This window comes from Aythya ferina (genome assembly GCF_964211825.1).
Source record: "Aythya ferina genome assembly, chromosome: 8".
NCBI lineage: Eukaryota > Metazoa > Chordata > Aves > Anseriformes > Anatidae > Aythya > Aythya ferina.
In genome coordinates this window covers 4,725,828-4,752,826 of record NC_140304.1, presented here as the reverse complement: position 1 = coordinate 4,752,826, position 26,999 = coordinate 4,725,828, and the positions used below count along the sequence as shown (strand labels likewise).

At 35.5% G+C, this 26,999-nt stretch overlaps 1 protein-coding gene and 1 long non-coding RNA gene across 2 annotated transcripts; both read left to right on the top strand.

The window, feature by feature from the left end:
- The first annotated feature begins 1,556 nt into the window (after positions 1–1,556).
- LOC311440314 lies at positions 1,557–13,451 on the top strand. Its single transcript, XR_014695331.1, has 4 exons — positions 1,557–1,611; positions 3,322–3,398; positions 3,773–3,898; positions 13,324–13,451. It is a non-coding gene; the product is annotated as an uncharacterized lncRNA (long non-coding RNA).
- Positions 13,452–18,769: 5,318 nt separating this feature from the next.
- On the top strand, positions 18,770–25,955 carry VCAM1 (vascular cell adhesion molecule 1). The gene is made up of 7 exons (XM_084527036.1): positions 18,770–18,947; positions 19,645–19,923; positions 20,645–20,962; positions 21,734–22,006; positions 23,465–23,731; positions 24,379–24,645; positions 25,274–25,955. Exons 1-7 carry the CDS (start codon positions 18,884–18,886, stop codon positions 25,432–25,434), a joined length of 1,629 nt encoding a protein of 542 aa, XP_084383162.1. The 5' UTR covers positions 18,770–18,883; the 3' UTR covers positions 25,435–25,955.
- Positions 25,956–26,999: the final 1,044 nt, after the last annotated feature.

The window sequence follows — 26,999 nt, the reverse complement described above, 5'->3', positions numbered from 1 at the left end:
GATGTGCTGAAGCTAGTACATAAAGTTGCAGATGGTTTTATAATTAAGGAGAAAGATAGTCAAACTGAAATCCTGAAAATGAGATGAAGAATCTCATTTTGTTGAAGAGCAAGAAGAGATTTAAAATAACTTCTTAACTTACTTAGAAAGGAAAATAAATTTAAAGAGGAGAACCAGGGTACCTATTGAGACACTTATGCAGGAAATGTTCATAAGTTTCATACACCTGATGTGAATTTAAATGCTATCACTTCCAAATGTTTTATCAAAAGAGAATAGCCAACTGGGCTATTGCTGGGAAAGGTACATGCTCTGAATCTTTTGAGATCTTCAGAGCGCACAGTTTTGTATGCCTGTTGTAAGTAAATATTTTTCAGGTTACAAGTAATATAAAATTATCCAATATTAAACAAGCTCAGTTGCACTCATTTTTTTCCATTTTAATTTCCTACTATAACCGTTACATCACACTACATTCTCCAATGGTAGGAATTGCTGTTGAATCTAAATTATGCGTGAGGTTTCCTCCAGTAGTTCAGATGTTTTTTCATTGATAAGCTTTCTTAATAGATTCTTCTTGGTCAAAATTAAGACATTCCTATAGGAGCCAGGAAGAAGCCATTCAGTGGGCCTGCAACAGACACTGCTGATTGCCTGGCATCTGGATTCTCTTCAAGTGCTGGACCATCATATTCTGTTATCTGTAAGTTGCTTCTCATACAGACTTCACTGGTCTCAGATTTATCATTGTGTTTTATCAGGTGAACTGACACACAGCAAATTCTTCATCAGGTCAGTTTATAAAAAGGAAGAAAAGAGCTTTCAGTGTTTTCCTGGTGTAAATGAAAGACTACAAGCGTCCTGTTCTGGAGATTAGAATCTCAATATATACTCTGAGGTGTTATTTTCCTTGAATTCTCTGGAACTTAAATGCATTTAGTACAGAAAAAAAATGTGCGCTTCTGGCAAGAGAAACTGCAGTGATCTGGCTTTTGCTTGATGTTCTTTCCTTGAGAAGTGGATATGTTCATTGGAAATAGAACAAATGGGTGTCACTTCCCATGTAAAAACCGTCCAAAAGCTGGATACAGCCTAAAGCTGGTTTTTCACTTGCTGGGTTATGACGACTTCTCTTTTTCCTCTGTAATCTCAAATTATTTCCTCATAATCATGGTGATGTTACTGCAGTTCCCATTAGCGTCAGGATTTAAGAGTTTTCCTTTTCCTTTCAGCTTATTCAGAGAGTAGTAGTTGTACTGATTTGAATATATATGGCTTTATTTTACCTACAGCCACACAGTTGATGTTGGTTACCAAAACGTGGAAGAAAGCTGGTTAATTTATTGTTTTTTTCCCCACCCAATTCTCTGGAACATCTGAACTCTACTAACTTTTAGTACCTAATTTATGCACCTGAGTTTTCAGTGTAATAAGCATTTCTTACTACTTTAATTATTCAAGAGATAGTTCTAATTAACTTTAACTTTGGCTAAATAAGGCAAGGTTTGGATAAAAAGATTATTCTTTGTTTTCTAACTCCCCATTCATTCCTACAGTCCATCTTCTACAGTAAAGGAACTGACAGTTTCTTTGAAAAAGTTATGTGTGAGTGTAAGTAATCTTTAATTCTCTTCTTTTCCTATTTTATAATGTGGATATGCAACCTTAATGGCATTTTTAACATAACATCCTTGAAAGTAATGTTTAGTATTGCAGAAATTTCTTCATGTTGTATCATTCTGATATAGACTGTGGAAATGCCTTATATTTACAGCCCCACTAGATGCAGCTGTATTGTTGAACAGTGATGTATACTTATTTAGGACTATCCAGAGTATATGTAAACAAGAGCTGAAACATTTTTTTTTACTCTGAAGGGATTGTATGTTTGGTCATATCATACATAGTAGGTATGAGGAGATAATACCTCAATTTGGAAATAGCTGAGTTAAAAAAAATAAATAAAAAAATAGGTTAAAATTTACAGACTTGCAAGTGTTTTAGGGAACATCTTAAAATGAGTAGTGTGAACAACTATTTATTTTTGGATGCAGGTTATTAGCAATTATATTTTAAGAGCAGCATACATATCGTGAAGCCTGCTGGGGGCTTTGCTATAACCAGTCTGTTTTGTATGGAAGTTGCTGAAATACCAGTAATGTGTTTTAAACTCTAATGCGAACAAGAACCCAAAATTGTGTTTTCAGCTGTACTTGTGAAATAGCTATGTATGCAGGCATTCATATGCGTAGAGAACAAACATGGCTCAAAGCTTAACAGACCGAAACCTTTTATAAAATATCAGATATGATGTTGATAATTTTCAGATTTTACCCAGGAAATGATTCTTTAATGACTATTAAGAAAACTGGTAGTGCTGAAAACATGCATAGTTCAATGGATTTATTAAGGGGTGCAGATGCTTTAAAAATAATATTAATTGCCAGGCAGTTTCTCAAAGCCAAAAAGCCTTTATAGGGAAAAATACAGTAATTCCTATCAGTCAATTTTTACTCATGTACTATAAAGACAGTGAATATGGACTGGAGAGGGTTTGTATGTCAAAACCAAAATTTATTTATTTATTTTCAGGTTGTCTTTGAAGTGCAATAAAGTAGCATAGGTCTAATGAGATTTCATGCTATTGCAGCCTGTAATTTGAAAAACATTGCATGAGAAATATGAAAAGAAATATACAAATGAAACTGAAAAAAATATAGAGCTTTAAAAGTATTGAGAGCAATTCTCATAAACTTATTTATTTTACCCAAATACATTTCTGAGATTATTAAAATTGCCCTGAGAGCTTAGACATAACTTGGGAAGGGCAGTACTTCCTAAATACTTTGGAAAACTGTCTGCTCTCTAGGTTTCGTAAAAGCCTGACTCATTCTCTTTTTAGAGAAAAGAGAGAAAATGGACTAAAACAGGAGATGTACTTTGGAAGGGACCATGAGACAGATTTTGTTTTATTAAGTCATGTCAATACAGAATTTGACTATGTAATTATTTTTTTTTGGTTGTTTCTACATATAGCTATTGATGTGGGAGTTTCTATGAAAGTGTTTTGATCAATAGTCATCTTCACTAGAACAAGTTTGGAAGTACAAAGCATTTCCATTTTTATTACCTGTATTTGATCCATGACTAATTGCTTTTATCCTGTGAGGTTGTGTTTCTGTAAATTTATCTGTACAGTCTTAATGAGCACATTGAAAGTCTGAAGCTAACCCTACAGCTGAATGAACAAACTCATCAGTAGCTAGGAAGTGAGTTCAATTTAAATGATGAGTTTTTCTTTTTTTGTGTGTATTTTTTAAGGGTTTTAATTATTGTTATAGCACCTCAGAATATGAAGTACCTCACACTGAGAATGAGAAGACAGGTCCTTAATTTGGGTAAGTTCATATCAGATTCTGATCTGGCATGTACTCAATGGTCAGTCTGCACAGAATTCACAGCTGTATGAAAGTTTAATTTCAGTGATTGAAAAGATTTGCAAACAGGGCACAGGGGCTGTAATAAAGTGAACTGCGTGAAGGTGGGGCCTTTTTAGCATTGGTAGCTAAGTTTTGAAAAACTAGGAAACTGGTTCAAGGTGGGGACTTCCATAGCATCTGCTGTTCTTTAACAAAATTTTCTAAAACACCTACATTTCTGTAACTGTCATACGGATGTTTGGAGTTCTTTATTTTTCTCCCCTTTGCTTCTTAATATTTTAAACTTCCGTTGATGTCATCATCAAACTGGCTCTTATCCATTTTTCAAACAGATACCAAAATGTAACAAAAATTTGGAAATTACATTTAGCAAACTCTGGAAAACAGGTTGCATAGCAAAAGGAGGAATTTTGTTGCACTTCTATCACAGAGTCAACTCTTAGTACAGCCAGTACAAGGTAAGACTGACTTAAGAAAGAGATTAAAAATTTTTGTTCCTAAAAGCCGTACTGAAACCCAACTCTAAAATGGCTCTGCTTCTGGGAACTGGCTGTATGTTAACTTTATATATATCCGTACCCCATAATTGCAAAGGAATGCAGAAACAATCTCATTATGAAAGTAGATTTACAGTAAGCTGACTTGCCCCTAAATGTAGCACTCTTCTCTCCTAACTACAGAAGTTCTTAGAAACTGCTCCATTCCACATGCAATGGCCTAGTATGACATTGAAAACTATAAGGTCTTGCAACTTACACAAATGTTACCTTTTTTTTTTTTTTTTAAAAATGTGCAATAGATGTGTTATATATTTTACTAAAACCTGTCTTTCTCATTGTGTTTTATATGAAACAGCTCAACATGAATTGCCTAGAATTCGTCTAGGGACACAGAGTAAGCTACATTGCATGTACTTACAGCTCTCCCAAATATTGCTCTCCATACCAGAGGAAAATGCCATTTTCCACTACTGTTGCTCCAATTGTATTAGCCCTGGAAGATTTTTGTTCAATAAGGGATGCACGGTAGGGCTGACTAGACTACCATCATTTGTGAACTAAGAGAACAAACTGCAGCAGCCTAATGCTGCATAGTAGTAGTTAGTTTCTAATGGTCCTAACAAAATTTCTTCTTTTGAAAGACATTTTAAATCTTATTTAGTTGGGTTTTATTGTTTCAAATAAAATGCCTTACCTCCCAGTTCTCCCTAAATGTCTGCATATAAAAAATATTGGAGGGAAAGTTCCAGTGACCTATTGCATTGTTCTAACATTATTTTTCCGAGCAAAGGCTGATTGTCTTGGCAATCATTCACCATTTTGAAGTCCTTCCAAAGGAAGATAAGGCTTCATCCTCTTTGAATTGGTCCAAAAAAAAAAAAAATTCAGTGACTAGTGCTAATCCTTGCCAATAACTTTCTGAAGTTATTGCAAATAAATAACTTGCACTGCCTGATTAGTAGCAAGATTTAGAGGGCCAATGTGAAGAAATGGTGTGGGTTGGTCTATTCTCCCACATGCCTGGTGACAGGATGAAGAGGAATGGGCTGAAGTTGCGCCAGGGGTGTTTTAGGTTGGATGTTAGGAAGAACTTCTTTACTGAGAGGCTTGTGAGGCATTGAGTGGGCTGCCCAAGGAAGTGGAGTCACCATCCCTGGAGGTCTTTAAAAGACGTTTAGATGTTGAACTTAGTGATATGGTTTAGTGGAGGACTTGTTAGTGTTAGGTCAGAGGTTGGACTCGATGATCTTGAGGTCTCTTCCAACCTGGACAATTCCGTGATTCTGTGAAAATCTTATGAATGTTTGTATAGCCAAATCACTCTGGTCACATATTTTTCTTTAGAGAAGCAAAGACAAAAATGGTAGTATGACTCAGTTCTCATTCAGGCATAGAATAAAAGCAATTATCTCCCTTATTTTTATTACTGGTTACTATGTTATTAACTCTGATGCTGTGCTACGTAATTACTTGATGGGCATTTATAAAAATGTGACGAGAATGTGTACTCACAAAATGTATAATAATAGTATAAGGAATAGAATATATTACACAGGAAGGAAAAAAAAAAAGATATCGAAGCTACCTACCTCAGAGAGACAAATTGTGGTCCTGCAGGTGAACACACAACAGTGAAGTCAAAAGCAAAACAAGTTATGCATGACTTTTTGTAACTGTTTTCCAAATCTTTTAAAGAAAACTAAAATTGAGACTGAGTTACCTATTTGCTTTTATATGGAGCTTATGTACCCTACAGTGGATACAGTTCTGAAGACTGACACAATTCAACTTGTACATATGTTGGTTTAGCATTTTAGGTGTCTAGAAGGATTGCAGTAAGACTTGGAATGTTGTGTTGCTCTCCTTCCCCTTTAATATTTCAATTATGTCTTTAACTTTCCTGTGTAATTCACATTGACACATTCATAGTGAGTATTTTCCATCACAGCTTGAATAGAGGCACACATTTCCACCGAGCTTGTAAAACAAAGTCACATAGGAGTTTCCATCGGAAACAGCGGTGCATGGGCTGCACTTGTAAACAGAGGTACAACCTGGTGATACTGACATTCACCAGTAAAGTGAGAAAAATGTTTATAAATGATCTTACAGTTCAGTAACTCTGAGAACTCTGAGATAATTTCAAATACAAGTTCCTTGTCTTGTGAAGAGTTGGACCAAGAAGCTCATTGTCATAGTGAATTGAGTTTCTCTTTTTCCTGTATAATCTCTAATTACTGACAAGATAAATGCAGATACTGCACTACCTGTAGCACTAGGAAACAAATGATTTCTATTTTATGTAGCTTCACTAAAAGATAATTTGTAAGAGGCATTTTTGGTAGAAATTTTCAGTATGTACATAAATCAATGACTAAAAACTTACTACAAAAGCAATGATAATACCAGAAGATAAATGTATATTCTTTTGTATACTGTTTTCTTTTTTTTTTTTTTTTTTTAGTATGTATATCAATAATAATTTACTGTGTCAGTATATCTGTACATATCTAACAAAATGCAGAACAATTTTAAAATATTAGTGCAGGCCATAAAGTTTTGTATTGTAAGGAGTTTTAAACTGCAACTGGGAAAGAATATAATTTCAAAGGAACATAACAGGATGGGATCAAACTGCAGATATAAACAACTAAATGTAAGTTGGGGATTTTTTTTGCAGTGTAGGAGTCTATATGGTCTATATGTGAACACTCATAGTTACTCAAATTTGGTAAAACTGGTCTAAATCCTACAACTAAATGGAATGTATGTAAACCTTAGGATTTTTTTTCCTTTCTTTCTGCCTTTCTAGAACTTGATTAAAGGTCAAATATTAAGCTCACAACCTAAACACAGGCAAATCCAACATTATAAATATCACAGCACAGGTGAAAAGAGGAAGATTAATTTTCTTATCTGAAAAGTAGCATGCATTGTGCCTTGATAAATGAACATTCATCTCATTTCCAGTCAAGTGCTTTGCATTTCCGTGAATTAAATAGGCTTTGATTTCAGGTAATGATACTCTCTGATTACATGATACAATTTAGTTGGGAAACTTTCAGGAAGCTTCTTGTTTTTTTCCAAAGATAAAATGCTAGATCCTTTCACAAATTTATATGCTCCAATATTTAACACTTTTCATAGGTATTGTTCATTCTGTGTGGGTTCTGATTCTTTTTTTCATGTTGTGCTTTTTTTTAATTGCTGAAGAAACAGTATTTTGCAATAAAATAAGACAACCCAAAGAAGGAAATCATATCTCTAGTAAGGGGGAATACTATTGTGTTCAAATAAGGAAATTACTTAAAGAACTGCATGATGAACTTTGCCTATGTGCAGTCCTCATCTTCCTCTGAAGTGCACGCTGTTGATTATTGCTTTTTTTTTTTTTTTTTTTTTTTTTTTACCAATGGTAAATGCTGCTGATGTGGCGAACAATCTGTTTCTCAGGCAATTTTGCCAGAGTACTGTATAGTCTTGCACTTCTGGCCTGAGAGCTATGGGTCTCTCTGTCCAGGTGGCCAACTTTGTCAGGGCAATAAATCGATGTTCTTCTCTGTCACAGAGGAAGTGTGGAGGAGGGAAAATGGTCTTCCTTCCAAAGGATATTTGCCTTTGCCATAGTGATAGAAAAAGCTGATGAATAAATCAACCAGGAAAAAAAAAAAAAGGGGGGGGGTCAGAAAACTTATGGCAAAGGAAAAAACAATGAGAATATTGTATATGTCAGGACTCTGGTTGCCATTTCATAAACAAACTTCTTCCTATTTTTGTGTATTTTACTTGGATATCCTGTTTCTTTCTTTATCCACTGTGTGACATTTGGATTTCAAAAAGGACTGAATCCATGGAAAGGTTTCACATATGATATATTTGGAGAAGGTGGAATTTCTTCTAATAAAATTCAGAAATGCTTGAAAAGTAATAATAGATGCTACTGAAATAGTAAATGCCATTTTTTCTCTCAAGAAAGAATGGAAAGAAATGCATTGGGGGGAAAAAAACAGTGGTTCTTACAAAATATTAGGGATTTACTATTTCCTTCTTGTATTTTGAAATCAATTTTAACATGCATTTCCACATTGTGTTGCAAACCCAGCTTTCACGTTTTGGATAATGATGTTCTTTTTGACAAAGTTTGCAAACTTTTGTACCGCAGCAAAGACTGCCTCCTAAAGTGCAGCTGTGCTTCATACTTGAGCCTTGGTCTGAGTTGCCTATCATAACAGAAAGTTCCCTGCAAAGTACTTATGAATCTTGTTCCTCTCAACTTCAGTTAAACTGATTCTGGGCAGTGAAATTGCATAGTTTTTTAGACTCTCCAGTTTCTAGTGGTAGTAAATAAGATGCTCTCAATTTTACGAAATCAGTTAGTACGACATTATAGAGCTGAAGGGGACAATGCAAAGTCTAGTAGTTTCTCTAGAAAAATATTTAAGTCCATTGGATTTTAGATTAGGTCAGAATGAAGACTCACGTAAGAAGGTGATGAGCATAACTTTAGGAAAATTTACCTTCAGAGGTGGATGGCAACAGGCAGCTTTATAGCAGCACGTAGTGCAAAGTCAGCAGGTGGTGAAGCTGCTACCCAGAAGAAGCAGCAGCTTCTTTGAAGCTGGAAGATGGCAACAGCTGCTTTTCACAGCAAAAGCTTGTCAGTCTGTGTGCAAAATTGAGATGCTCTGAAGAGGTCATTTGATGAAGCTTAGTAGCATCCAAAATTCAGCAATGATTGAGACTGTTTTGTAGTTGCATGGAGAATAAAAGAGTCAAATAAGAGAGTCAATAGAGTTCCACTTCCAGATTTCTTAGACATTTATCAAATTTGTTTCCATGTGTTAATAAGATTTTATTATATTGAATTATACTCCCAAAACCGCATACTAGATGCACAGAAACCATCTCTCTGAGTCCGTATGTAATCAAATGTATCACTTGTGATTCCCCTGTTCTTAGGCTTTTGCCTTTTAATCTGCTTTTGGCAGGTGTCAGAAAGAGATTTTTATCAAATACATGAGCACTTGCAGTGGATCAGTCAAAATTGTATCTAGACAAAATCCTAAATTTGATAAAACTCACTGGTGTGTCAAGGTCTGGATAATGTTATCTCTCTCTTCCCTATAAAAATACACTGAAGAGTACATTCAAACAAGATTTGAATTCCTGAAATAATGTAAATGGGGGAGGAGGAGTGAGATCTTGTGTACCAACTATCCCCTGCCTATTCTTCATTATTGTTCAAAGGTATAGAGGAATATTGAATTAAATGGAAAAATCTTCTTTGTCTTACAAAGGCATATATCTTATGTCAAACATTTTGAAGTAAGATTACTTTTCTAGTATATTTGGAACTGTGTAATATAAGAGACAAACTGTATCAGTGGAATTTATAGATGGAAAAGGTTCCTTTTTATATAAGGAGGTAAAAACCCTAAGTGTGTCATGTTTCATAATATGAGAATAGGATACTAAGAATATTCTCTATAAAATTTTCTTCTATCTGAAATGTGCATGGTAGCACCATTTGTCCTTCCCTTTGAACTACTTGAGAAGATAAAACATTTTTCGTAAAATCTGTGAGATGCTGAGACTAATGATATTTCAGGTAGAGCCTTTTTCTGGTTATCCATTCCCTGTTACACATTTTTTCCTCCCCCCTTTTTTTCATAAATATATATATAATTATATCATATCAAATTAAATTATCTTTTATATATATTATGTTAATATATTGTAATTATATTGTAAATTATATCATTATTATAAAAATTATATATAGTTTTTATGTATAAAATATATTTACATCTTCTGTTGTGTTTCATGGAACAATGTTAAGTGATTCCTGAGCAGAAAGCTGGCATTTGTCAGGAAATATTTCGAGTGCTTGAGTAAAAAGATCTTATGGTATTTGTAAGAATTTATTTTACTGCTCTTTCAAACAGCCTCCTGTTGTGTGGATCCTGGAAATTTTATGAAGAAGTTAATGATGGTATCTGACATTCATGCTTACTTTGAGCAGTAAATTTCTCAGAGTAGAGCCTGTGTAATTTATCTCTGTGTAAACCACTGTTCCTCATTGTCAGGGTGGTAGGTTGCATTCTTCTTTAACAGTGAGATTTTAAAGCTGCCTTGGGTTCCTGGGCACTTGCTCCATATTTGTTGGGGAAGCACAAAGCTGCTCTCACTTTTACTGAACACTGCTGTGTATTGTAAACAGAGATGTGACAATGCAGGCTATACTCGCTTTCATTCCGGGCTCTTGAGATGCCATGCACTTGACAGAGCTCTCTGAATAATCTAGGCATTTCTCTTTTGAAAGACAGCAAGCAATTAAAGCCCAGATAAATCTGGAAGTTCTCTGTCATGTTTCAAGTCGGGCTTCTATAGTGTATCACCTTCAGTGACCTTAAAGAGTAGCTATGAACCTGATATAGATGGGTTATAATGAGATTACCAAGAAATTACAGTGACTTCTTGCTTGGTTTTATGTACTATTTCTTCTAATTAGGTCCATCCAGGATTTCCAGTTATTCACAATGATTTGTTTTATAGTTATGTGCCAGAAAGTGCTATTTCCAGTCATATCGAGTAGATAATTACATCAGTGAAAGCACTGAACTTGACAGTCCGAGTTTTGGTCACCTGAAAAAAGGTTGGAAGGGTAAAATTAATCTTAAATGGCTAACTATACAATACGAATCCTGCTAAAAATACATGAATACCATAGTACAAAATATGTTTATTAAAACATCAATATTTATAAGGAAGAGTAAGAAAACCAAATATCAAGGTAAGTTTATAGGTAATTAGAAAAAATATATATCTTTAAAAAGGATATTATGCAAAACTGATAATTAATTCGTATCTACCATAACTCCCAGATCTAGTCTAAATTAATAATTTTTATACTGTGTTGTCTACTCCTTTTAATATCTAAGAAAGTAATATTTGCACTTGTAATAAGATCTTAATACGATGATCTAGTAGCTACTGGTAAATTGTTCAGATTAATTTAGTAATCTTTACCTGGGTAGTTATGTATTTTTAAAGATGCTGCTTATTTTTCTACTTTGTGATAAATTTGTGTTCATTCTTGTAATCATTTGCATATATATACATATATCTATATACTATCTATCTATCTGTGTGTATATAAAGTACATATCTATGTACTTTATATTCAACCTGAAAAATTGTCCTCCTTTACATTAAATCTGCAAATCTTCTAGTCAGCTTGCTTAATAAATTTTATGAACTCCAGTTGGCAGGATAAAAGGAAATGTTTTTGTTTTTTTTTTTTTTTCCTAAAATTATTAGTCATCCTAAATTACGTGTAAACTGTATTTTCTGAACTCATAAGGTCCATAGGCTGACCTTAGAGCTAGAATGTCTCTTCATACCACAAAATTCAATGTAGTCATGGCACAAGACACCTGAGCAATGTGCAAAAAAAAAGAAGTCGGCAGATGGATCATGGCATGACAGTGGGTAAATCAGTGTAATAAAATGTCAGCTAAAGGGTGATAGTTTTATATCAAATAATTTATATCAATAATACAGAACTACTAGAGAGTATTTATTTTCAGCATAAGATAGTTGTGTTGTATTAATTCAAATAGTTTAGGAAACTAAGCCTTATATAATTTGCTCAAAATCTTAATGAATTAACCCTTGAACACGGCCCTGGAAATTCTTGTGCCCTGATGGCCTTACAAATACCAAGTCACTTTGCTGCTTGATGTCTTGAATACAGGAAGGCATTGTGTAGGTGTCTAATTTCAAGATCATGAGCCTACCAGAAGTTAAGTGGATTTGGTCCTCCATCCAGAAAAGGGTTCAACACTACATATGTAACATTTTGATGACTTACCTTTTAGTACCTGGGCTGCACAGAAATGTTTTATGTTTCCTATTAGGATACTCCAGCTTTCAATTAAAAGCACTTGCACTAGCTGCTTGGTCCTCTCTGATCCAGTCAGTAGTGTTTTGGTTTTTCTATCAGTTAGAGAAATTTTTCCAGAAAAAAAAAAAAAAAAGGTGGAGCATTTGTCTGGAGCTCTACTATTGGGGGAGAGGTACTACTGTCTGTTCCTCATGCTGTAGAGTTGGTTAAAGTCATAAATGAAGTCAATGGAGACAAAATATATCCAATTAAAAAGGTTGTTTGTTCCTAACGAATCAGTATTCACATGCAATTCTGGGAAATTTCGGGAGGGATCCTTAGTTAAGAAGCATGGGAATGTCAGAAGTCAAACATTTCTCAAGGTAATTCAGCACAGAGCTTTATCCTGCCTGACAGCAGTTTCAAACGTGTGTCACATTTCTTAAGTCGCCTCTCTTATCACTGCAGAGTAACGTGGTCTGTGATAGGTGACACAACCTTGAAAGTTATTCTTGTTCAGTTGTCTATCTCGGACAACAAGGATTTTGGCTTTGATGCTGTGCCAAGTAATTGTCTTGAAAGGGGAAGTAAATCCCAGGAACTCCCAGCTTTCTTACTCTTGCTTGTCTGGAAAAAAATCAATCGCTGATGTTTTTTATTACTTTGCTAATCCTACATTAGCATATTCCTTCCATGAAAGTGTTAATAAGGCGAGTAGCTAGGATGATAGTTAACTCTGGGTGGTGGGGAAGAAAACAGTATAAGTCATAAAACAGCATGTTGTTGGTTTAGGATAGAGCACATTCAAAAAAAGAAGGAAAAGATGCCAGGTCCTTAATGGACTTGCAGCTGGCTGTAAGTGTCACTTTGTTAGTGTATGTACATACAGCCACATATTTTGCTACTGCAAAATGCTCTCTTGGATGTTTGCATTTTGGCTTGATGGAAGTGAAAATCACTTTGTTTTTTCTTGTTTCTAATTGGAGGGTTGTTTACTATAGAACTTCCAGCCCACCTACAGAGACAGAGAAGTGGCGATATCTAGATCAAAAAAGACTTCCATATGTGCCAGTTAAAAATAAATACATTGAGAGTTCCCCATAATCCTTTCCCATGTGGAAGGTTTGAAAATGATGATTCTTGAATCATGCAATGTTAAGTCTTTGTGATATCTGTACAATACTGCTAGTGAGGTGGTCTACTTTGGGATTACAAAGGTAACATTTATATAACACGGTGCAGCAAAAATAATATCTATACCGCTGAACACAGCTCTTCAGAGTAAGAACTATCATAAAAGAATAAAGAATATAGTTTGTGATAGACAAGTTTCAGGACAGATAATCAGCTAGTAGCGGTGCAGCTATCAGTAGTCTGTCTAGGGAGAGTCAAAGTTCTTCATTTGTTTCTGATGTGTCTATTTCGCTTCTGATCCACCTGGAATGATCTGTTACAGAACTTGCTCTCATCGTTACCCTTTTTCTTTCCGGCTGTGTAGGGACATACTTGTCCTCATGACTGAAGGACAGAAACGAGATGGGAAATAGGGAAGTGACTGATCTCTGTTTTCCCATAGTCTGGTATCTACAAGTGCCTTGGGGAGGAGCTGCTGGCAATTAATAATGGAGGTTGGTTGAAAGTGTTCCTCTACCCTCTTCTTGACTGATTTAATCTAATGATGTGAAGTGCTGGCCTTAACGATGTACACAACTGATTTACTGGTATTGGGATTTCACATGGGTTGCTGGGAGAATTAAGTAACTCAGTTGTATTCATTAAATGTTTTGGTTTACTTTATCTTACCATATCCCAGGTCCTAGCCAGTGTCTGCACTTTTACCCAAATTCCACTTTATTTCTTTACTCTGACCATTTTGAATTAGTTTTGTCTGAAAAGTTGCAATTCCAGTGAGAACAAATGACTTGGATATATCTCAGTACATTTAGCTCAAAACAGGTCTGAGCTTCTACAGTCACAAAAACATTTTGAAAACTCCAAGGGTGTACTTGAATTTGGTTCTTGATATATACTGGAGTGTATTTACCAGGGTGTATTTCAAAAGGGGAACTTTTTTTTTCTTTTCTTTTTTTTTTTTTTTCTTTTAACATATGTCTTCGTGAAGAGTGGTGCTCAGCTACTCAAACTGATTAAGTTTTACTTCCAGTACTTTGCTTAATACTTTAAGGAATGTGTGGGTTTAAAGGTTAGCCAACAGTTTCACTTCCAGCCCTGCTGGATCTAAAAAACTTTTTTCTTTATTTTCAGAAATAAGATTTGGGATTTCCACAGCTTGTTTTTTGGCAGCAACAACTGAGTAAGATCAAAAGTAGGGACTTTTCTTTTCAGTAGCTGCGATTTACTTCATAATGAACTTTTTGTTTCTTCTGTGAAATGAAACAGACAATGCCTCTGAAGAGAATAAGATATTAGCTATTTTGTAGTCTATGCAAATGATAACACACTTGTGTTTTTATGTTATCTGATATTTTTTGTGTATTTTGGGTGATTTTAGTTGCTGTGCAGTTACTAATCAAACAGGAATTGTCATAGCTGGTGAGCTGGTGCCTGAGAAAGATAACGAAGGAAGTCAATGCATATGTTTTAGTTGCTGTTGGTGATTTTTAATAGACAGTATTTCAGAAATTCCAGAAAAGGTAAAGAAGCAGATGATAAATCTTTAAGTTGTTTCTTTTTTACCTTTCTTCAATAGATGACAAGTTAGATGTGGAGTACAATTGTAAGGTGTGATGTGGGTTACAGGGTAAGGCGTTGGTGTTCTTTTTGTAACTAGGAACAAAGTTACAATTCCTGAAACAGGCACAATCCTTTAAATAGATCTGCAAGTAGATCCCATCCTTTTCATCCAGAGATGAAAATTATGGGGAGTCAGTGATGCTCTCCTCCCCATCTTGGGGTTATACAGAATTTGTACTATTGCCAGGTGATAAGAAAGAAGGTGAAGGGAGTTAAGGAAAGCAAAGGGTCAGGAAAGTACTGGGAACCAAAAAGCCAGTAGGCACTGAGGAAAGAAAAATGGTATATAACCCATATAACAGTCTATTGAGGTTACTGAGCACTGAGAGGCTGAAGCTACCATATCATTGCCTGCTGTATAGGTCAGCAGTATTCATACGTGTCCTCCAGGTTCATGTTTCTTCAATTACTTGATCATGTAATTACTTGATCATACTTACTGAAGATGCTTAGTAATAAATATGCTTGCATATCTTTCTGTGTTGGGGCCATATATAGAAATAATTATTCCAGCAGTACGTATTTTTTAGTAGAAATCCCAAGCGGTGGCTCTAGATGCAGAGATTGTGCTGAAGCACTACATAGTATTTTTAACTGGCACAGGAAACAGAAAGTGAAATCAGGCCAGTTTCCTTCTAACTCTTTTTTTTTTTTTTTTTTTTTTTAAATCCCCTATGCCAAAAGAGAAGGATTAACCCTCTTGGCGGTAAATCACAAAATCAGTGGTGAAGGTATTAGGAGACCAGATTCAGCATTACTCTTAGCCTTTCAGCTTTCCTTCACGCAGTTCAGGACATCAGAAATGCAGAAAGAGGGTTTGAAATGTTGGATAACTAGCTTCCTGCATAATGCACATTTTGTTCATTATTATATGTTAGTTCATTTAAGGCATCGAGAACTTGTGATCTCTCTTTGACTAGAGGAAATTAAGTGAAATTTGTTTCTAGATATTTAACATGGTTGTAGAAGTATGAATTAAAGCAAATGCTTAGAAAAGTTCCGACGTGGCTTTCTTGTCCTGTGTTCCAGAAGAGGTCATAACTAAGTTTCGGTTTCCTGGAGGACATTTGTTTTTTTTGATGCCAGGCCAAAAATGATGTGTTCAGTATTTCCAAACTGCCTTCTGAGACACACATTTGTTTTATCTTGGTTTGTCCACCAAAGCCTGAGAAAAGTCTCTTTTGATTACTAGATGTATTGGGAAAACATTTATTTACATCCCAGTGCTTAATTCTTTCAATCTTTTGTGTCTTTAGCAATATTATTATTATTATTTTTAATACTGGTTACATTCCAGTGTTCATTATGCTCTGCGTGTGTCTGAATTTCTTCCAGTTGATCCTATAATGCTTGTGAATCTAGATGCATCCTCTATTTTTTATCACCAGCATCCTCCACTGTGCCATTTGAAAAGCTGGAGTTGAACTCTTGTCAACCCCTAAAACTTGTCAGCTGCTTTCTGTCTGTTTTCAAACAGAACAGCCAGTTCTGAAAACAAGCAAACTGGATATCCACTTTCCTATTTGCAGGTTGATGTTGAGGATAACAGAGACAACAATAAAGTACATTTTAAGAAATTTCTGAATTTCCTGGCAGATCTAGAATCTGAACATGTATTGGCTCATCTTGCTCTTACCTATTCTGTCTGATTAAACTTGATCACTCAGTATAGTAGGTCCCTCTGGTAAGGATCCAACTCCAGTTAATGGCAGCTGTCCAGTTTAATTTAGTGGGAGCCATATCAGAGTTATTTCCTATTCTGAGTTATCTGATTAAAGGTTTGATTACAGTTTTTCCAGCATGCGGATATGGCCTTCTATGTTTATATCTTCTTGTGTCTAGAAACGGATTTCCCAGAAATAGGGAAAGTTTGCCTTTTCTCCCTCAGCTTAGACTGTGATTATTTAAGCAATCAAAACAAAATTTTTATCTCTTATTTCTCTCTGGCTGTGATTAAGAAGTATTTATTTGCAACTTAAGTAGGAGAATATAGTTCCCACTTTTTTCTCTGGTCAGATTTTTGTTTACAGAATTTGATAAACAATACTTCCAGAACAGTCCGTTTCTTGCATTTTCTGAGACTTACGAGAATTTTTATTTGTCATCCTCCTCCTCCTCTAATAAAAATTATAGGAGAATCCACTGTGACAGTTTTAGCTTTAGTGAGTTTTGTTTGGGCATTCCTAGCTTTTTCGTATTTCCCTGTTTATTGTCTTCAACATAATTCTTGGGTTCTTCTGTTTATTGTTATTGCTATTAATTATTACTGGTTTGAAGACATTTTCTGACATTACAATTCTAACTTCCCACAATTATTACATCCCTTTTATATTTGAGTTCATGAAGAGTATATAAAGGGGGGAAAAAATGTCCAATGCTTCTTACTTTGCCTCGTGTAAGATCTTTGACAGAGTCATGAATGTAGTTACTACATTGTGCTTTGGTGTTTCTATAGAATCATAGAATGGCTTGGGTTGGAAGGGACCTTAAAGATCATCTAACACCAACCCCCCTGCCGTAGGCACAGGGATGCCACCCACTGGATCAGGTAGGACAAGGCTCCATCCAGCCTGGCCTTAAACACCTCCAGGGACAGGGCATCCACAACTTCTCTTTGCAACATGTTCCAGAGCCTCACTACCCTTACAGTGAAGAACTTCCTCCTTATATCTAGTCTAAATCTATCTTCTTTAAGTTTAAGAACATTCCCCCTTGTCCTATCATTATCTACCCAAGTAGCTTTTCCAGTCGGGCTATACCTGGACAAAGATATAAATGTAGTGGAAACTATAGTCAGAGAAAAATCATTTAAAAAAAAAAATAAAATTAATCTGAAGAAGACATCATGCCTGTAGGCCAGCAGGAGCTGGCATCTTCCAGTACTAATCTCACCCGAATACGAGATTTTAGAGCTAGCATTAGGTTAATGACCATAAAATATGCATGGCTCAAAAAGGATTAGGTTGATGTAGGACAAATGTTTCAGCAATTAAATTTCTTCAGCATTGACAGCATTATTTCTTCAGCCTTCATTTTTCCAGTTTATTACTCATTTACTAAATAGCTGAATTTATGTCCTTTATAAAATATGCTTCATGATGACAATATTTCATAGATATCAAATAGTCAAATTTTTGCATACCAAATGATTTGTCAGAAACATTTTTAAAACATGTATGTTTTACATAGAATTTCTTGCTGCTTTTGTTTAGTGATGCATGTTTGAACAATATGAACTACCCAAGTTGTTGAGGTTTGGAAACCTTTATCCATTCTTTGCACTCATAGCATTTCCTAATTTAGAATTACATGCAGAAAATGTAATTTTATTTTTTCCTAATATTGTCTCTTTATTAGCCAGAAGTAGTAGTCCTCAGATAGTCTTTGTTCCCAACTGCATTTGTATATCCATTAGATGTCTAACACTGAAGATAATCCTTGATCTGCATATTTTCAACTTCTGTACTTCAGTTATATAGAAATGGGACATGAGAGACCTGAGAGGCATATCAGTAATGTAATACAGAGCAGTAGCATCTTGAAAGAGGGACATTTTAGGGACATTGTTGAAGTAGAATTTAGAAAATGAGTTCATTCAGTTTGTCTGAACATGATGATCTTAATTCAAGCTGAGCAAGCTAGATCTGCAGACTTCTGTTAGCTGGCTGACTTCATTATTAAGGATCAAAAATACTTAGTAACATGAGTAGCATCGCCTCTGGGAGTGCTAGTAGTTTTCAAAAGAAATACTGAGCTAGGTAAAATTATTCATCAAAGAACATTGTTTTCTCCAGTTGGCTCAGTTTTGACTCTCAAGTTTTCTCCAATGACTCAGTCCTATAAAAATGTTTGCTCTAAAAACAAACCTGAATAACTTCTCCATCTCAGATATAGTTCCATTTCTTACACATAATTACCCACATCCATTCATTTTATCAGTCATATGCCAGATCAGATATTGACTGTTTTTTTTTTTTTTTTTTTTTTTTTTAAAGTGTTCTAGGAACTCCATTACAAGTGTTAATATTTATTTTCTTGCGCTTTAAGTTTTGCATTTAAAAAAGCAGCAGAGGGCGCTGAGACTGCTGGCACAGCCCTGCACGGATCTCTTCCTCCCTACCCTGGATTTCCCCATCATGGGATTTCCCGCTCCACTTCAAGAGCCTTTATAAAGAGCTCACTGCAGCGATTATCATAAACAGTTGCAGAGCAGCAGGCTCTCACTGTGCTTCTTCACAGAAAATAAAGCGAGGCTTTTTTTTTTTTTTTTTTTTTTTTTTTTTTCCTAGTAACAGCAATTCTAAATGTTAAAAAAGATGGGAAGAATAAACCAAGCTGTGCTAATTATTTTGTATGTGTTAATAACTGGTAAGTTGGGAAGGTTTGTTTCTTCATTTGCTTTCAATTTTCTTAATTGTAAATTGACCTACAATTTACTGTTTTATTGTTCTCTCTCTTTGTTCGGTTTGCTTTTACATTCCAGTGAACACAACTGTCGATTAAGTAGTTCTTTCAAAATGTCAATAAGTTTATTTTTGGCATTTATTTTGAGCTGTTCTTTGCTCCACAAAAACTCTTATTGAATTTGGCTAAAAGACAGTCTTGGAGACAACTGCAGTACATCACTGTATGTCTGGTTTTTACTGTCATAACTGACAGTACCAGTCAAGCTTGGTACTAAATGCCCTGTTGAAAGCAATTCTGCAGTTGTCCTTACTATCTTATTTACCATCCATCCCCACAAATGTTACAAAGGTTTAGAACTAGATCCACCTGGTAGAAAAGTTATATTGTACCAATGCATTTATTTTCATTGACCACATTGGTTCTATGCATTTTTTATTCATCATAACTACCTGTTAGGATCATCTGAATCTGTGTTAACTATGACAAAAATAGTGATTTTTATGGGATATTTTGGAAATGTAAACCATTGTATCATCTGTTAATTTAACCTCAACACAATTGTAAACTTGTAAAATAATAAGCTCATGTCACAGTAGAAGAAGAGGGGAAATAAATGTTGAGAATGCTACTGAGTTTGTGTATGTTCTCCCTATTGTAGTTAAAGCCTTTGAAATGGAGATTATACCTGCTAGCAGAATTGTTGTACAGATTGGAGAAATGCTCGTACTCACATGCAATACTACTGGCTGTGCATCACCAAGTTTTTCATGGAGAACCCAAATGGACCACCCTCTTGGAGGAACAGTGAACAACTACGGGACATACTCTACCTTGACTATGAATCCAGTTAGTGTTGAGAATTCTAATGATTACCTGTGTACTGCCTTCTGCAATGAAAAAGGGAAAAAGGAGAAGAGTATCAAAGTTGAACTTTACTGTAAGTAAAAGCTACTTTTATTTAGGTAGTACTCATTCATTTAAAAAAAAAAAAAAAAAAAGATTAATTGTTCTTAGACATTGCAGCTGGTATTTAACTGATAATGATAGAATAAGGAGTCTGATAAAGCTCAACGTATGTTTCCTTGTAAAGATTCCTCTGTCTGTTCAGGATGTTCTCAGCCCCTTTTTGCTTAGCTTTCTATCTTGAAGATAGTATGTATTGCTCTTATTTGTTTTTATTGTTGGTAATACTTGAAAGCCAGAGCATAGACTCCCCAAAACTTTTATAGTGCTGGACCAAAACAAAAACAACACAAGAAAAAAAAAATCAGCATGGTAGAGATGGACATATATGGGAAAGCTATAAGTGCAAAACACCTAATCAAAGTCTTTGCAGTTTGCAGAGGGATGATCCAGATGTCTAAACTTGTCAGATGCCTCTGTTTACCTAGGTAGCTATACCACTGCCTAGGTGCCTTGTTGGATTTTATTAACTCATCTGTATATTTCAACAACTTTACAAATGTATTACCCGTTGGTGTGTGAACTGCTTATAAAAGACCTGTATGTATTCAATGTATGTTTTGTAATAGAGTTGATATAAGGTCATGTTCTGAACACATCTAAACTGAAGGTGTGTGATGTCTGGATCTTGCTCTTATGTTGAGTCTAGGGCCAATCTCAAGTAGACTAAAGAAAAGTGTTTTTTTTTCGTACAGCTTTCCCCACTGATCCTGTCATTGAGATCAGCACATCATTAGTTGCCGGGGAACCAGCCACTGTCATCTGTAAAATTCCTGATGTGTTTCCTTCTGATCACCTGGAAGTACTCTTAATGAAAGAGGGACACACTCTTCATGAGAAACATTTCTTTGATGACGACAGCAGAAATAAAGAAACAAAAACTGTGACATACTCATTTAACCCCACAACTGAAGATATTGGGAAAGAGATTACTTGTGTGGCCAAATTGCCAATTGCTACCATGGACTTTGAGCCCAAAGAAAGAGTTACTTCTCTGAAACTGAATGCAAACTGTAAGTGTTTTTATATCAGGGCTTTCATACCAAATACTGTTTAATGTTATGGTTCATTAAATAGATTTATGAAGTTTGTGCTATAAATCATTAATAATCTGCACTTCTTTGTATTTATATAGTCTATTGCCTAGGATCTATGTTAAACTGTAGCAAATGTATTGCAAAAATATCAAAGCTAGGATATGCCTTTTATTTCTTAAATGTTATCTCTGAGCACAGTCTTTTAACATCTTTGTGGAACAGATAATGGTTTCATGTTCAAAGGCCAGGGCATAGAAATTTAATGTTTTTATTCAGTAATGGTCATTGAGAAGCTTGTGCATATTGCCTTAAGCACCTGCTGTTGTTCATGACAGAAGTTAATCTGTCCTGTGGTAACTCATCTGTCACTCTCATATCTTGGGCCCTGATGCTCAGTCAGAAAGTTGAAGACCAGAAGAAAAATGACAGTATGCAGAAAAACAATTATTTTTAAAATTGCCATGGTATGCTTAGCAATTTCAGGTTTATAGACTTAACAGGGAGACAAACGTAAGAGTAAACAAACACTAAGCTATGGGTACATATTGTGACTAGCTTCGCTTTCAAAACTGCAAACTAAATGTCTTATCAAGTCTGGCAAAAGTGCTCCACTACATTAATGCTATCCACATTATTCATTTTTCCTTTGTAGTGCATGCAACACACCCGTAGAGAAGCTGCTGTTAAAGATGTACATATCATTCTTCACTAACATGTTGACCTTGTCTTTCTTCTGTTTTCTTCCAGTTGGTCCACAAAATACTATCATTACTGTATCTCCAAGCAACTTTACAGTGGAAGGCAACCCTCTAAAACTCACTTGTGTGACTGAGAGTAATCCACCAGCACAAGTAGTTTGGAGCAAACATCTGGCTGATGGAAACATTGAGCATTTTATAGAAAACAATGTCCTTTCTATTCCTCATGCTCGTTTCACTGACTCAGGACTGTACATCTGTGAAGTAATTAATCTTGTAACTAATAAAACAGAAAAAGCAACAGTCGACATTTTTATACAAGGTACAAGTCTACTTGAATTTAATTCAGTAACCAGTCTGTGTATTGGGTTGGAGTGTGCTGACATACTGATATATAGGAAATTAAGAAGCTTTCCTTACGTATTCAGGATTTAACTTACAGTTTACTAATGCTCTTTAAGGCTATGCTTTTAATTTCTATGCTTAATTTTCAGCTAATTCACTAAGGCTATACATACATACCTCTGTATGTTTACTGCAATGCAACACTCAAAGTGATAAAAGAATCTGAAGAACTGGTGTTTTGGGGGATACTTATTTCCTTGAAATAAGCCGTAGGAATAGTCTGTAGAAATAGTCCGTAGCAATTTCACAGCAACATCTCAGTCTCCTTTGGACAGGTAGTTTTAGTGATGAGCAAATTTAGTGGTCATTTAATAGTACTACTTTGTCTACTACTTAGTGGTCATTTAATAGTACTACAAACTACTTTGGACTATATTTTGTTGTTGTTGTTCTGATTATTGTGCTACTGCTGTTTTAGTAGAGCCAAATGTTTCGGATGGAATCTGAGACCAAAACCAAAATGAGGAAATACTTGAGTGAGCAGTTCTTGATTTCATAAAAATCTCCTCTATCTTTAGTATTACTTTTGCCTTATGCAGAATTAACATAACTAATGATATTTAAGTGGTTTAGAATAGATTGCAGACACATTCCACATTAAGTGTCACTTCACTTTTTCCATACTTATTTTCTGCTGCACATTGGTAGTTGGTTCCATTTACAAATGTCACAGATGGAAGAAGGAGAACTCTTGCTGTAAGGCTCCATGCCTACACTGTCAGTGTCTACACTATTCCTTAAAATAATCTTGTGAGGAGGGTTACTCTCAGCAGAGAGTTGTATGGAAACATTTTTTCCTACTTGAACTGTTGTAGAAGACTCGGTGCAGAGTTCTACAATATTTGGGGCACCTGCGTGACAAGAAAAAATGGAGACAAAAGGTGGCCCCAACGCCACTGTCATTTAGGTATCTTTAAATAATTAAGGGTGAAATCTGCCTTAGTACAGATAGCTTATATGAAGTTCTTCATGTCAGTTGAGTTTTCATCACTCCTTTGAGTGATGCATGAGACAAAGAACCTATGCAGAGAAGTGCCTGTGTTTTCCATCAAATAGTTCTTGGTGTAGGATCCAGTTACCTGCATACAAAAGATTCAAAGAGAAAATACAAACTAATTTTTTTTTCTGTGGAGGAGACTACAGTGCACCTTCTGGCTTTCCTTTGAGCTACAACTTCGTAGACTGTTCTTGCAACTGCCATTTAAGCTATGCCAAATGTTGACTCCTCAACCAATATGAAATGATTGCAGTTTCATTTCAGTAGTAAGTGGATTTCTCTACTTAAGCCCTGCTGCTGTTTATTACATAACAATGAAGTAGTATGTAGGGGTTGTTTCTGGCACTAATCTATGTCTTTGTTATTCTCTACTTGTAGCGCCACCAAAAAATACAACACTTTCAATTTTCCCTTCAAGTGTGGTGAAGCAAGGAGAAAGTGTTACCATCTCTTGCACATCTGCAGATGTTCCAGCTGTTCAGATTACCCTGAGGAAGAAAACAGGTGATGTGATCACAACCCTTGAAACAGAAGATGGCAAATACACCATAGACAAGGCTCAACTAAAGGATGCAGGAATATATGAATGCATATCCATTAACAAACTTGGAAAGCAGTCTCAACACATAGTACTTGATGTCAAAGGTAAGTTAAAATAACTACCGTACAGAGTTAATATTTGGTTTAGATGGATGGAATGACAATGTCTTTAAAAAACTGAGATGAGTTGCACAGGTTCTTGACATAAGTGGTAGGGTATTAGTGGTGATGAAAACTTCTGTCTGGATTTGCAGAGCACAAAATATTTGCTTATTCAAAATATTTCATATTTCCACTTCCCCCCCCAACTTTGAAAACAGGATTTAAAATTGTGGAAGCTGGTGAAAAGCTGTTATTTTAGAACTTCTTTGCCTTTTGTACTTCTTTTCTATTGAAAGAGGACCTTGGGATCTATTGGTCTGTGTCCTTTTGTGAACTCAAATGAATACACAGTGAATTTAAAACAAGAGAAGAAAAGGCTCCATATAATGTAAAGATACACAGAATACCCCATCAAAATGTTCTTTCTGTCAACTGCTGTTGGATGAAGTATGTGTGGGATAGCCTGTGACAGAGTAGTGTCTGTCTAATATTATAAAGCTATGTGCTTGAAGAATGTAGTGAATTCATCAGCTGGATTAGTACTTCTCATATACAAGCCGCTGATACTTTGTGAGTTTTGGTGTGTTTTTTTGTTTTGTTTTGTTTTTTCTTCTGTTTATTTCTAATTTGTATGTTGTGTTTCTTTTCAGTTCCTCCTCAAAATATTACCGTGTTAGTATATCCATCAGAAAATGTTAAAGAAGGAGAAAATGTCACTATAACATGTAGCACATACAGTAACCCACCATCACAGATGGTCCTGAAAAAAGTTCACCAAGAGAGAGAAATTATTCTGCCATCAGTGAATGGAACCTTTACACTCTACAATGTCACCAAAAACGATACAGGCAAATATTTGCTTGATGTTTTCAATGAGGTTGGAAACAATATCAAAGTGATAGAGATAGCTGTTATAGGTAAGTCAATGTATTACCTTAAACTTATTTTGTTTGCACCTTCCAATGAATTTTGTGTCCAGGTGAGCAAAACTAGTTCACAGATAGTTTTCACAGCTGATATTTCACAAAAATACCGCACTTAACATTAACAAATAAATAAATAAATAAATAAACAGGACAGCTGGTGAGAACCTCTTTTCAGCATGGATGTTGTCTCTGCTACCTGAGTTGGCATAGTAGCTTTAAGGATATGGCCAGAAAAAGGTGGATTCTGGCTCCATTCTGTCCCCTGCATGAACTACACATGATGTTCTTCTTGTATTCTTTATGAACTCCATGGTAATCTTTATTGTAGATTATATCAGATGGGTCTGAACATGCGTAGCATACTGAAGACCAAGATACCTGCCAAGAATTAAAGTAGTACTATGAAGTTACTAAAGAAAATGAACAAACAACAACCAACCAACCAAACAAACAAACAAAAAAAACAACATAAGGAAAAGGTTTTGAAATGTGCTTTGTGCATGAAAACAGAAAATGTGTTCCAATGAAGGTCATTAATAGCTCTGCTTTTAGTTATACATGTATATCCATTTGAATCAATTTTTACACAACTTTTTTTTCCTTTTGTCTCCATTTTCAGGAAAATTGGAAAAAAGACATCAAATGATGCCACTGATTATTGCATTCTCTTGCACAACAGCAATAGCGATACCTGTGGTTGCAATTTTGATCTACGTGTCAAGAAAAGCGAAGATAAATGGATCCTACAGTCTTGTTAAAGCACTGAGGCTGAAAGTGTGATTGTGTGAATATAAGTCTAAGTAGTTCATAGTAAGCAATGTTATTTATTGTTGTGACTGGCTCTACTCCTCTACATTTGGTAACAAACAAGTGATTTAAGAACACTATCATGTGATAGCAAATGGAAATTTTTTCAAGTCTTGTTAAGAATTTCAGTATTTAAATGAAAGGGAAGGCCAGCATCCTGTCCTAAGAATAGATAATACACTTCCATGTCGAAGCAGGCTGAACAGAGTTCCTTGGAGAACTAGGTTTGTACATAGTGTATAAATTGTGTTATAAATATGTTCAACTGGATATCAGTTTGTAAAATTGCAGTCTCTGCAACTGTACATAGATTTTGTTAATTCAGAAATACAAATCAGCATTACTTGAGCTGATCAGATGATATTTTATTTTGTATTATTCCACAGAGTGACTGTTTTTAATATAATCTTTCTGCTTGTGGTAATGTTTGGAAAATGTTCTCTTTTCATTTATTTTACCATAAACTCTGTACCTCCAAAGAAGTTACACAATCACTGGGCTGTACGCTTTCAATTATTTTAAATTAATTTACAAGCTGAAGACTTGTTCATGAAATATTGTATTTTAGCTAGTGAATATATTACTATGAATATTATTCAGAAAGTGGCTGGGATTATATGTTAGTTTTAGTACAGCTAAGGTGTTTATGTAGGATTCAGTCATTCACAAATTAATGGTAGTATTCTGTTGTTTCCTGAGGAACCAAATCAGACCCTTTATTTAGAGTATAAGCTACCATTAACTATACTTTTACGGATTTCCACTACAAGATAATACTGTCTCTGGGTTTCTTTTAGATTCCTCTAGTAATTCTTGCTTAATATTATGTCAGAATACCTGCTTACCATATCCCCTTTGCTAATGCTTATTTTTTGGAGAGCACAATGGTTTATACTTGAAAATCAGCTGCTGAAAATGTAGCTACTTTCTATCTGTGGACTTCATCTGATGTATGCAAACTTAGAGAGATCTTGGTGTAGGTTAGCGTTATTGAGGGAAAACTTGTGCAGTTCTCAGGCATGTTCCTGTGGAAGGAACGAGTGAAAACTGCTGTCATTAGCAATAGCAGGTTGTGTCAGGGGAAGCTCTCTCTGTAAAGGCACGAGCAACTCTGAGTGTATGTAAGTGGGGAGAGGCAAAATCTGTGCAACTTCAGCCACAGGGGTTGAGTTGGTTACTGGAGCAATACCCTTCCCAGGCTGCTCACTGTGGAAAATCAGATTACTTGCCTGACAGATTTCCTTTGAATAGACAACCTGTGCCTGCGTGTTTCACCCTGGCTAGTGCCCCTTTCCACCACGTGCTCTCTCCAGTGCTGGGAAAATGGCTGTGAAAACAGTGGGCCCTCTGTGCACAGGCAAAGATGAGAGGGAGCGCGAGGTGGCATTAAATGGTATTCTCCTTTGTATCTCTACTCCTGGGCAGCAGTGCTGCTTTGACTCATTAGGTCAGTGATGTTCAGCACTGAAGGCAAAGTTGTGGGAGGTACAAGGTGAGGTTACGCATGCAGGTGGTGAGGTATTGGAGCGCATTTAGGC